This window comes from Quercus robur, chromosome 4, assembly GCF_932294415.1.
Source record: "Quercus robur chromosome 4, dhQueRobu3.1, whole genome shotgun sequence".
NCBI classification, from domain to species: Eukaryota; Viridiplantae; Streptophyta; class Magnoliopsida; order Fagales; family Fagaceae; genus Quercus; species Quercus robur.
The window spans coordinates 12,820,698-12,833,330 of record NC_065537.1 but is presented as its reverse complement, the minus strand read 5'-3'; the positions used below and the strand labels follow the sequence as shown (position 1 = coordinate 12,833,330).

General features: G+C 35.4%; 1 protein-coding gene across 1 annotated transcript; it reads left to right on the top strand.

Moving 5' to 3' along the window:
- The first annotated feature begins 1,343 nt into the window (after positions 1–1,343).
- LOC126720600 (pentatricopeptide repeat-containing protein At3g24000, mitochondrial) lies at positions 1,344–12,308 on the top strand. Its single transcript, XM_050423201.1, is given in 5 exon segments — positions 1,344–1,646; positions 1,813–1,938; positions 5,326–5,381; positions 6,459–6,699; positions 8,898–12,308. Coding segments are annotated over 5 exon segments (3,621 nt in total). The 5' UTR covers positions 1,344–1,576; the 3' UTR covers positions 12,026–12,308.
- The last annotated feature ends 325 nt before the right edge of the window (positions 12,309–12,633 follow it).

Below are 12,633 nucleotides of genomic sequence, written 5' to 3'. Positions count from 1 at the left end.
ATGATAGAATGTAGGATCATAAGATCCTAATTGATAGAATCCTTACGATCTTAGCTCATAGAATCAATTTGGATGTGTAAGATTGTTTATATGGCCTCTAAGCAATAGAACTGATATCCATTGGAGTTATTATAATTATTTGTAATTATGTCTCTCTATGGTGAGATTAGGATTGTGTAACCAAATTGATCAAGTTGTAACATATTCTGAAGAACTTGACATTTCTCAGTATCTTAATACAATTGACACGTTTGCAAAATATTTGTAACTTTGGAATTGGGATGATTTTCTTTTAGTTGCTAGCGACATATTTGTTAATTTGGAACTTCATGTATATATTTAGTGTTGGAACTTTGAACTTGTAAGTTTAAAATTTGAAGTTTATCATTTATTTATGCATTGGTAATTTGGTACTAAATAGTTAATATCATTTATGAGTAGTTTGTGTTACATTTACCCTTTTTTTTTTTCCTATGTTTCTTTAACACATATTATCATTACTTGATGATTTTTCATATATATATATATATATATATATTTCGAAAAGTAGAATCTTACTATTTTTGATATAATCCTACGATCCAATCCATGAAACCCCCTCACAGATATTATACAGGATCTCGATTGCAATTATTACCATGCATCATTGGCATCATAGCAGCATAAAGCACATTTTTTCTAAGGAGAAATAATTTATAACATGTTCCTAGTGCTTTAAAAATTATGTGACTAATATTTTCTATCAAGGAAGAGGTAAACATATGGTCAGATCACAGATTGTTTAACTCCATCACACTACAAGGGCATGTCATATGGGTTTGGATAACTATCAAAAGGGCTATTATGTAACCACATTTAGAACTCAAGTATTAGAAACTTGATTCATTTAGAACTCAAGTATTAGAATCTTGATTTCTAATATGAAGAACTCGAGTTTTTAAAACTTGAGTTCCATTTAATAATTAAAAAAGAATATCATCTTAGGTTTTTATCATGAAACTTGAGTATGTGAGACTCAAGTTATACTACCGCGCACCCTTGGTACAGTCATCACTCCACAAATATAAATGCTTGTGAAGTGTTGGGGGCAAGGGCTGAGGTTTAAGTATCCAGAAGGGAGTTTCACATACATATACACTTAAATTAGGCTAGAATAAAAATTATATCTCTTAAAAAAAAAAAAAAAAAGACTCAAGTTATCTTTATGAAACTCGAGTTTCAAATATGTCCATATAACTAATATGTTTTAATTTTGGTCCAATGACTTAACATCTTTGCAAATTAGATTAATTGCCAAAAATGCCATTTTATAAGTACTAGTATTGTAAGTGTCCTCTTCCCATCTCCTCTCTTATGTTTTCTGATTATATTATTCCCAAAAAAAAGATTAATTGCCAAAAAAAAAAAAAAAAAAAACCCCAAAATCGAATTGCTAATTCCTGACGTTTGACCCGACCCGGGTGGTGCATTCGGTTTCACATACCTTTGTCAGAGGTCGAGCTCCATAACCAAATTTCCAACCCGTTTAGATCGCCAAAGTACGAGAATCTCTCTGTGAAAAGTGAAAACTTTCACAATGGGAAGCGATAGGAAGTCCAAGGAGAAGAGCAGCAAGAAAAGAAGTTCATATTCTTCAGGCTCAGAAGGTACATATAAAAAAATACTTCTCACCCAATTCTTTTTCTGGGTTTTTGTCTCCTACACTTTCTGAGCAACCAATCAGAAGTATTGGGTTGGTTTTTGTTAAAAATTTAGCTTTTTTGGTTATTGGGTTTTTGTTGCAATTACCATTTTTGCTTGTGGAAAGTACAGATGAGGGAAAAGGAAAGAGGCAGAGAAGAGAAGAAGATGAGGAGAGGAAGAGCAGAAAGAGTGATAGGAAAGAGAAGAAGAAGGAGAAGGAATCCCATAAGCACTCTAAACGCCATTCTGACAAAGGTTTGAACTTTCGTTTTCAGTAATATCAAATTGATTATTTTTGTGTTTAATAACATTGAGCATGACAAAATCTGATACTTTTTAAGGGTGGTTTACATGTCTCACCTTTGGATTTTCATGTTGAGTGTCAATTTATGGCATTATATTTACCATAGTTTAGGTTGAATTTAAGAAAATTACCTTTGTGTGTGTGTGTGTGTGTGTGTGTTTAGTTATCAATTTTAACTTTGTAATGGCTGCTTTCATATGTGCTTATAAGTGTCATCCTAATACAGGTTTTGAATTTCATTGCAGAAATCTCAGATTATTTACTATCGTATTTTTGCTAACATTTAGCATGACTAAATTTGTTTATTTATTCAGTTTAAAATCGTATTCCAAGAGCCTTGTAGCTCAATGGCATTGCATTGTCTTCTTTATAAGGAGAACCAAGGTTTAAATCCCCCTCCCCCACATGCACTAACAATTGGATTATGAGAAAAATGGAATTTGAACTGGGTTTTGTCATAATTAGAAACTTAGCCATACCCATTTTTTGATGTTGTTGAGTTTAGGTTATATATATATTAGCATTGGAATGTTTTGTAGTACTGCTTTTGTAATGGGTGTAGGTATTAGGGTTTTCAAAAGTTGTTTAGGCTGTGTTGATTGGTGGTAGAGGCTTAGAGACTTAGAGTGCTGCCATGTCCTGTGTTTGAGTTGTGGAAAGAGGAGTCAAAAGAAGAAAAAGTAGAGAAAAGGTGAATCTAGATTGACATGGAAAAGTTAGGCGCAGGAGAGAACTCCAGATCCAGCATTATCAGAGAGTTGGCTGGAATGGATATTGTTCGCTGGGGTTGTGTTGTACGTTCTGGTTTTAATTGCTTAGAAGGCTCTACTGGACATGTTCACATGTTTTTTTTTTATAAGTAATAAGTTTTATTGATATCAAGAAGGAACACCCTAGTACACAGGGAGTGTACAAGGGGCCAACAAATCAAATTCAAAAATTGCAAGAATCTAGGAAATCAATAAAAGAAGGGAATGATTGTTTTTGCAAAGCAAACAACCAATCCAATAAAGTTCTTAAAAAGAATAGCTTGAGGTTTGGAATAGATCTCTCAATATCTTTAAAACATCTACTATTTCTCTCCCTCCAAAGACACCACATTAAGCAATGAGGAATGATGGACCATATATAACCATTTCGATGATGACCAAACCTGCCTTGCCAACACCCTAACAGCCCCAAAACAGTATGCGGCATAACCCAAGTTACTCTAAATAAACCCAAAACCATAGACCATAAATCCATAGCAACAGGACAGTGAAGAAAGAGATGGTCAACTGATTCACCATTACTCTTGCACATGTAGCACCAATCCAAAATCCACACCTTCCTTTTTCGTAAATTATCAATCGTCAAGCATTTCCCTAAAGCAACAGTCCAAACAAAGAAAGCTACTTGAGAGGGAATCTTCTGCTTCCAAATACTTCTCCAAGGAAAACCGTAGTTCACATGTGCCCTAGGCTCCTAGTGTTCCAACATTTTGGGTAGGGTAAGTAGCGTATGTCAAGCTCTAGAAAACTGAGTGCTAGACCTTTTAGCATCATGTAGAAGTAGAACTCATGCGTTTCTTATTTCAATTTATTTTTATCTCAAAATGCACTTTTGCTTATGGTTACCAAAATCGTTTTGGAATTGTCCAATTTATTTTCACATGAGATTTTAATATTGGTAGAATTCATGAAGAAAAGAAAATAAAAGAAAGATATAGCAGGATTGTACCATGATTTGGATGATAGTATGCAACTATGTACTTACTGATTGGCACTTCAACATAAGTGTAACTCTCATTGGGTTCTTTATTAAAGCTAAAGCTAACTAAACAAAACTTAGATTTCACTTATCCAAAAAAAAAGTGATACTTAGATTTCAACCTTTTGTGCCAGAACTAAAAAAAATGTCTTTAGTTATTACTTAAACTGTATGAGTAACTTTTGTTTGACTTGATTCAATGTCATGGAGGTGATGCTAAAACTTTTAGGATTGGTTGTTCTTGTTGTTGTTATAAACATTTTAACTTGTAGCAAGTTAGGTTTTGTGGAAAGGAAGGCAAGTCATGGGTGATTTCTCTTAAAAGTGATGAAATTTGCTAATTTACCATGACATTCTAACTCTTACCAAGTCCCAGCAGGGAAATTTCTGCCTTGTAATCTTGTTTGTGAAAGAAACTTCTTTGAAAATGTGGAGCAAACCAGTTTTCCATGGCTTGGAATATTCGTCAGTCAAATCTTCAATAGCTGTTTAACATGAGCTAAAACCAAAATGATATTTCTAATAACCACATGTATGGATTCTTAAACATTCCTTTTTCTCATTGAAGTCCCTAAAATCTAAATGATTTTTTATATTTATTAACAATCTGTAATTATTTATTTATTTATTATTTTATAAAGAGTCTCATTAGATTTCAGATGGTGTAGATTATTATGGTTGGTCTGAAGCTGGTTGAGATCATGTAAAAAAGTTTAAGATACGGACTGAGCAAATATTAATGACTCACAAGAACTGTTAAGAATGATAATTGTTAATCAAGTCATGAGGGGAAGGAAGACAAAAGGCACCTGTTTTCAGTTGAAGATCAAGTCTATGCTTTTCAATATTGAAGTCTTAATTCCGCATTCAGAAAAGTCATGATTCAGTAGAGATTTACTATTTATAATTAAATATGACACCATCTCTTTGCTTTTTAACTGACTTGTTTTGTCTTTTCTGAAGATACCAATAGCCCTATCAAAATAGCAAAATTTTCGTGGTGTATAACTTATTTATTGCTATATGCCTTGATGATTTACTGAATCGTCAAAATGTAGTGATTCTATTTTTCCCCCTTTTTCAATTGTGCTGATTTAAGACATTATCTTCTCTTTTAAAATTATACAAATCTTCAGTTCAAAAGACATCTAATAGGCCAACGATAATTTTAATTATTAAATACTACAATTCTATTATGTACTTAGTAACTGAGGTATTGGAACGTTGTTTATATCTTGTTGGTTTGCTGTGCTCAATGTTCCCATTTTTGGTGGGTGATGACCATCTTGATATAAAATTTTTAATTTTTGTTGGTTTTTTCATGAATTATTGCCTAACATGAATGACTCTTCCACCAATCTTACATTTATAATGAAAGATTAATGCTATGCCTAGTTATAAGTGGGGGAAGAAAGGTACTCTCTAGTTACCTTTTGGCATGGTTTATTCCTAAATTTTTAGTATATGAATCAATTTCTCCCGTATGTTGTGGCAAGTTTTAAATGTTATTCATGGTTACTCATTGAACCCTATTTTGAGGTTCTTCATGGAAAAATATTATCATATTGACATGTCAATTTTTGCATCAGAAAAGAAGTCAAAGGATAAGCACAAAAGTAAACATCACAAAAGTGATCGCCACTTGGTTAGTTGTCTTATTTAGCAGTATTATTACAGCTTGATGTTTGAGGTCTTCTAATGTTGTGAATTTTAATTGCATTTTTTGTTTACTGCTATACTCGTATTTTTGACATTATTTCCTTCAATATCTCCTACCTCCTCCAATATGTTTTTTTCTTTCTTTCTTCACAGGCTGTCCTTATTCTCATTCGCCTCCCCCCCCCTTCCCTTCTTCTGTTGTTTGATTTGGTATAATGTTATCTAATAGGAGTTCAATTTAATTTGATTTCTCTGGCATTCTTTATGATTTTTTCCTGTGTCCACTTATATGAACATGGCATACAATTGAACTTTAAAAGTATCACTGGAAGCGGTCACTCTATACCCATAGTAGACCTAATTCAGAGCTTCTGTTGTACTGGCAACAAAATGAGATATGTTGTGTAGAACCTACAATTTTTTCTTCCTTGTTTCCTTTTGATTAATACTATCATTGAGGCAGACTATGCAACTTGTAATTTCATTACTTAAAAATTTTTTTAGGAAACAAAGGGAGAACTTGAGAGTGTTTTTACAATTGGTATTGTTTTTGACACATCATTCCTTGGAATGTAGTGTGGCTTTGACAAGTGGAAGTAAAGAATTACTTAAGAATGGGACTTTCTACTGTTTTATTCTACTAGTAGATTGTGTTGTGTAAAAATTGGGGGTAAAGCTACCTACCATGACATCTCCAAGAGCTCACAAAAGTGGGAGCTTTATGCACTGAGTATGACCTTTTGATTGTGTTGTGTCTGGCCATGATAGTGTATTGGTATTGTTTTTGACACATCATTCCTTGGAATGTAGTGTGGCTTTGACAAGTGGAAGTAAAGAATTACTTAAGAATGGGACTTTCTACTGTTTTATTCTACTAGTAGATTGTGTTGTGTAAAAATTGGGGGTAAAGCTACCTACCATGACATCTCCAAGAGCTCACAAAAGTGGGAGCTTTATGCACTGAGTATGACATTTTGATTGTGTTGTGTCTGGCCATGATAGTGTTCATCTGCTGGCCTTGTATCAAATTGCTTATGTTAGGGATTTTTTTTTTTCTTTTCAGACACACCAGTTTCAAGAGCTGTCCAGTGATGACTATTTCTCTAAGAACAATGAGTTTTCTACCTGGTTGAAGGACGAGAAAAATGTGTTTTTCTCTGATCTTTCATCAGAGTCTTCACGTGAGTTGTTCTCGGACTTTATCAAGGTTTGGAATGCTCAAAAGCTTGAATCCCGTTACTATGAGGGCATTGCAAGTGGGCCACGGACATCCCATCACTGGAAAATCAAAGGATAGCAAGAAAGTATCCAACTGGCTAATTTTATAAAATGTTTTTGGTTTTGTGTTGTATTTACTAACTTGCAGTCTGCTTAGGAAGGATCCTTGTATTTTCTCAATATATATAATACTTGGAGCAATCTTTATTAGGATCTGTCATTTTAGGTTTTACCATGAAAAATGCTTTTAAAAAGACAGAAATATTGCAATCAGTGCATAGAAAAGCCAAAGGCATGTTTTATTAGGCTCAAAATTGAGAATGATTCTATATGGTTGCAACAATTTAGGTTCAAGCAAATCACTTGACAGGAGCAGACTCATAGATATGCAGTCCCTTTCATTTCATCGCATTGGATTGGCAAGCTAATTTTGCTTAGCAGGCATACTTTTTTGTGCCTTTAGACTGCTTTGAATGCTGGAAATTATAAATTTTTAACTTGTTCATGTATTTTACTTGTGGTTAATCAGAGATTATGGTTTTTTAATGAAATTTCGTTCATATGTCATTTTAAGTTGGCAGCGTGAGTCATACAGGTAACTAGTCCAAGCAAAGAGGTATTATCATTTGCTCATTCATGGGTACGCTGGGATATATAGGCTCCCTTTTAGGAGAAGGTATATCATGCGCCTGGCGCATGAGACCTCTGTCAGACTGGCAGGTGGGTCCTACAGATGTGGGGCCTGCCCTGTCAGTGAGATAAAGGGAGTATGCGCCTGGCGCATACAAAATTTTCGCTTTGATAGAGTTGCTGTTTGTCTGCTGGTGATGCTCCCCCAAAGAGGTGAGCAGAGTTGCTGTTTTACTCTGCTACTGAGGCTCCCCTAAAGGAGTGAGTTTCGAGTTCAACCTGCCTGCTCAAGGGAGAGTATCGGCTGTGCTTCTTGCTTCATGAAGCAGGTGTATAAGAGAATTTTAGCCCCCAAGGGGGAGAGTTCAACCCACTAGCTCCTCCTATGGGGTATTTACTCTTTAGGTATTTGGCTCTTTGATTGCAGCTTGGATTGGAACCTGGAGTTGGAAGGTCCTTTCTTAAGGCTTTGGGGAGAGGGGAAAGGATGAAGGATATGACGTTGACAGTAAATTCTCACTTTTTATTACTTTATACTTTCTAGCCTAATCCAACCAAGACAAAGCATATGCTTTAAATATCTATCCAATGGATTGATAGATGTTTTCTTTTTCATAAGTTGTTCATATGACAAATTTTAGATATTCTATACTTTGGTTATTATATCAATGCTTGAGATCAGATGTCAATTATCTTACATATGAAGTTAAGAGAAATATTGACTCATGTCTTAATTATATCTTGAGAGTCCAAATAATCATTTTGTTGAGAATATAGGAATTGCACCCAAAGTTTTGAATTCCGTTCCTATGACTTTGCTGGATTGACTATTGGAACGAAATATTTCGGTTCTAGTGTGTTTCGGTGCACCGTTTCAAGATTATGCATGAGATAATAAATAAATAAATACACACATACATATTTACATATATATATATATATATACATATTTACATATATATATATATATATAGAGAGAGAGAGAGAGAGAGAGAAGTATATAAGTATAATATAGTTATTTTTTTAATTAAAAGATGGAAATAATAAGAGCAAGACTTAGGTACAGTACTTAGATGTTGTTCCTTAGGTTCCATTTTTAAGCATCTGCAATGTGTATTTTTTCTTATGGGATGGAAGTGTATTTTTTAATTAAACAGCCACATGGTACTGTATCTAAGTTTTGTCCAAATAATAATAAGTTTATTACTTATTATATTATTGTTTAAACTAAAATTTCCAAATTGATTATCAATTGAATTAATTAATTAGCAGAAAAATATATATCAATCGACTTGCAAATTTTCCATGACTATCGCATTTTGCCAACACTTTCTCCTCCCAAATAAAAATAGAAAACTTCAATAGTTTTTTTCTTCTTCTTATTCTTGCTATTCTATTACTAGTTCTATTTTAATAAAAATTGGAAAACAAAAGAACCCCTCAATGGCTCAACTGCTATAATCTAAAAAAAAAAAAAAAAAAGGCTCAATTGCTAAACATTAGTTAGTCATCAACCTTAAAAGGTCTGTCTTGACTCAAAGTCGTATCAGTAACACAAATCGCATCCACACAAAGCAAAAGTCCACCATTAAAATTTACTTATTCACTGGCTCTTCCTCTTTACCTTACAAAAGTCTCAACAACCAACAACCAGAGCTGGCTAGGTGTTGCAGAAAACTCTCACCAGCTCTCAACCTCCGACCTCCATTCTCCAAAACCACTTCTCGACTCGCTTTTTCACGCCAAACCCACTTCAGGGCTACACCCATTTCCTTCCCATGCATCATAGAAGAGCCCACAAGCCATGGCATCCCATTCCTCTCAAACCACCCGAACCCCGAGATCTCGAGCTTTGCTCAAAGGGGTTTCTCGGATATTACCCAAGAGATCGTTGGGAGAGCAGTGCATGGACTATGCGTAAAGGGTTTGGTGCGTTTGAAAGTCACCCATTCGAATACTTTGATAACTATGTACTCGAGGTTTGGTCACATTGAACGTGCTCGGAATGTGTTCGATAAAATGTGTGAGAGAAATGATGCTTCTTGGAATAACATGATTTCTGGGTTTGTTAAGGTGGGTTTGTACCATGAAGCGTTTGGATTCTTTCGTGAAATGTATGGATATGGTGTGGAGGCAAGTGGGTTTTCAGTTGCTAGTTTGGTAACAGCTTGTGATAGGTCGGATTGTATGTTACGTGAAGGGCTTGAAGTCCATGGTTTTGTTGTTAAGATTGGTTTGATAGGTGATGTTTTTGTTGGTACTTCACTTTTGAATTTTTATTGCACTTATGGGCCTGTTTCTTTGGCTAGGAAGCTCTTTGAGGAGTTGCCTGACCGGAACATAGTCACTTGGACTTCAATGATTGTTGGGTACTTGGATAATGGAGATTTAGAGGAAGCTATAGGTATGTATCAGCGTATGAGATGTGAAGGGGTATGTTGCAATGAAAACACTTATGCTGCAGTCATTAGTTCTTGTGGGATGCTTGGAGATGAATTGTTAAGTCATCAAGTTCTTGGACATGTTGTAAAATCAGGATTAGAGAGTAATGTTTCTGTGGACAATGCCCTCATATCGATGTTTGGTGCTTTTGGTCGAATGGAGGCAGCCAGTTATGTCTTTGATCACATGGATGAACATGACACGATCTCATGGAATTCAATGATTGCTGCACATGCACATAATGGGCTCCGTGAAGAATCATTAAGATATTTTTATTGGATGCGTCGCATCAACAAGGAGATAAATTCTATTACAGTTTCAACTTTGTTAACTGCCTGTGGGACTATGGATAATCTGAAGTGGGGCAGAGGAATTCATGGTCTAGTAGTGAAATTGGGACTCGAATCAAATGCTTGTGTATGCAATACCCTTATAAACATGTATTCTGAGGCAGGGAGTTCTGCGGATGCGGAGTTGGTGTTCCAGAAAATGCCAGACAAGGATTTAATCTCATGGAACTCCATGATGGCAAGGTATGTACAGGATGAGAAGTGCCTGTATGCATTAGAACTTTTTGCCGAAATGATTCAGATGAGAAAAGCAATGAACCATGTGACTTTTACAAGTGCATTAGCAGCCTGTTCAGACCTTGAATTTCTTGTTGTGGGCAAGATTGTCCATGCCCTTGTAGTTCTTGCAGGCTTACATGACAACTTGATCATTGGTAATGCCTTAGTTACAATGTATGGAAAATCAGGTATGATGATTGATGCAAAAAAAGTATTTCAAAAAATGTCGAACCGAGACGAAATAACATGGAATGCACTCATAGGTGGTTATTCTGAAAATAAAGAACCAAATGACGCTGTAGAATCTTTTAAATTGATGAGAGAAGATGGTGTACCTGCAAACTACATTACAATTGTAAATGTTCTTGGTGCTTGCTTGACTCTTGATAATCTACAAAAACACGGGATGCCTATTCATGCATATATAGTTGAGACAGGATATGAACCAGATAAATATGTGCAGAATTCCCTTATCACAATGTATGCCAAGTGTGGCGATCTGAAATCAAGTAATTATATTTTTGATCATTTAGCTTATAAGAACTCTATCACGTGGAATGCTGTAATAGCTGCAAATTCTTATGCTGGCTGTGGAGAAGAGGCTCTAAAGTTTTTCGCAAAGATGAGATGTGCTGGAGTAGATTTGGATCAGTTTAGCTTCTCTTTAGCTCTTTCTGTTACTGCTGACTTAGCTATACTAGAGGAAGGCCAACAGCTTCATTGTTTGGCAACTAAACTTGGTTTCAAATCAGATCATTATGTTATAAATCCTATGATGGATATGTATGGAAAATGTGGGGAAATGGATGATGTGTTAAAACTACTCCCCCTACCAATTAATAGGTCACGACTATCCTGGAACATACTAATATCAGCTTTTGCAAGACAAGGGTGTTTCAAGGAGGCTAGGGAAACATTTCATGAAATGTTAGAGCTGGGTTTGAAACCTGACCATGTCACTTTTGTCTCGCTTCTCTCTGCATGCAGTCATGGGGGTCTAGTGGATGAGGGTCTTGCATACTTTGCTTCAATGACTACAGAATATGGTGTTCCAGCAGGAATTGAGCATTGTGTATGCATAATTGATCTTCTTGGACGATCAGGAAAGCTTGCTGAAGCTGAAACTTTTATTAAACAAATGCCAGTCCCAGAAAATGACCTTGTCTGGCGAAGCTTGCTGGCTGCATGTAAAATCCATGGGAATTTGGAGCTCGCAAAGAAGGCTGCAGGACATCTTCTGGAGTTAGCTCCATCAGATGACTCAGCTTATGTGCTTTATTCAAATGTCTGTGCAACTACTGGGAGATGGGAGGATGTAGAGAATGTCAGGACACAAATGGGATCTAATAGCATAAAGAAGAAACCTGCCTGCAGTTGGGTTAAGTTGAAAGATAAAGTGAGTTCATTTGGAATGGGAGACCAATCCCATCCGCAGACAGAACAGATATATGCCAAGTTGGGAGAGCTTAGAAAGATGATTAAAGAAGCAGGTTATGTTTCTGATATAAGCTATGCACTACAAGATACAGATGAGGAACAGAAGGAGCACAATCTTTGGAACCACAGTGAGAGAATTGCCCTTGCATTTGGCTTGATTAGTACTTCAGAAGGTTCACCTCTCAGGATTTTCAAGAATCTTCGTGTTTGTGGTGATTGCCATTCTGTTTACAAGTTTGTCAGTGGAATTGTTGGGAGGAAAATCATATTGAGGGATCCATACCGCTTTCACCTTTTTAGTGGTGGAAAGTGTTCTTGCTCTGACTATTGGTAATGAAGTACTTAATTAGATACTTAAAATATTAGCTCTGAAGGAGTGCACAGTACTGACTTGGAAATCAATGTTGAGTTTGAGTGGCATCAGGTATAAGGTCAGTTTTGAATCCCATCATCCACTGGGATTAGAAATTAGCTTTTAGTTCTTGATTATGCACAACAATCCATCCAATTCTTTGATAGCTGTTTTTTTTTTTTTTTTTTGTACAGCATCTCTTTATTTTATATCCTTGAATTCCATTGAGATTACGGAAAAGAAAATCAATTGCTCAATTTGTCAAGCTAACATGTGAATCTTGATGCAAACAGTCTGATTATCCATTCTTCAAGCTGAAGTGGTGATTTATGTTATAGTTTTAGTATTTTTTATTAATTTACTATTCTAGTAGCTTTGACTTTATTCAAATCTATAATCTCTATAACTACATATGATACAATCAAGTAGAAAGTGTGAAGAGGCTCTGTGTTGTTTGAAGTGTAATGTTTTTACTACTCAAGAGTTGTGAGGGACGTATGAGTTGTAGGCTTTCATGTCTTTTCATCATTTTCTCTCTTTGTACTGATCATGCAAGGTTAGAGTGAACTTTGGGTAAATTTGCACGCAGA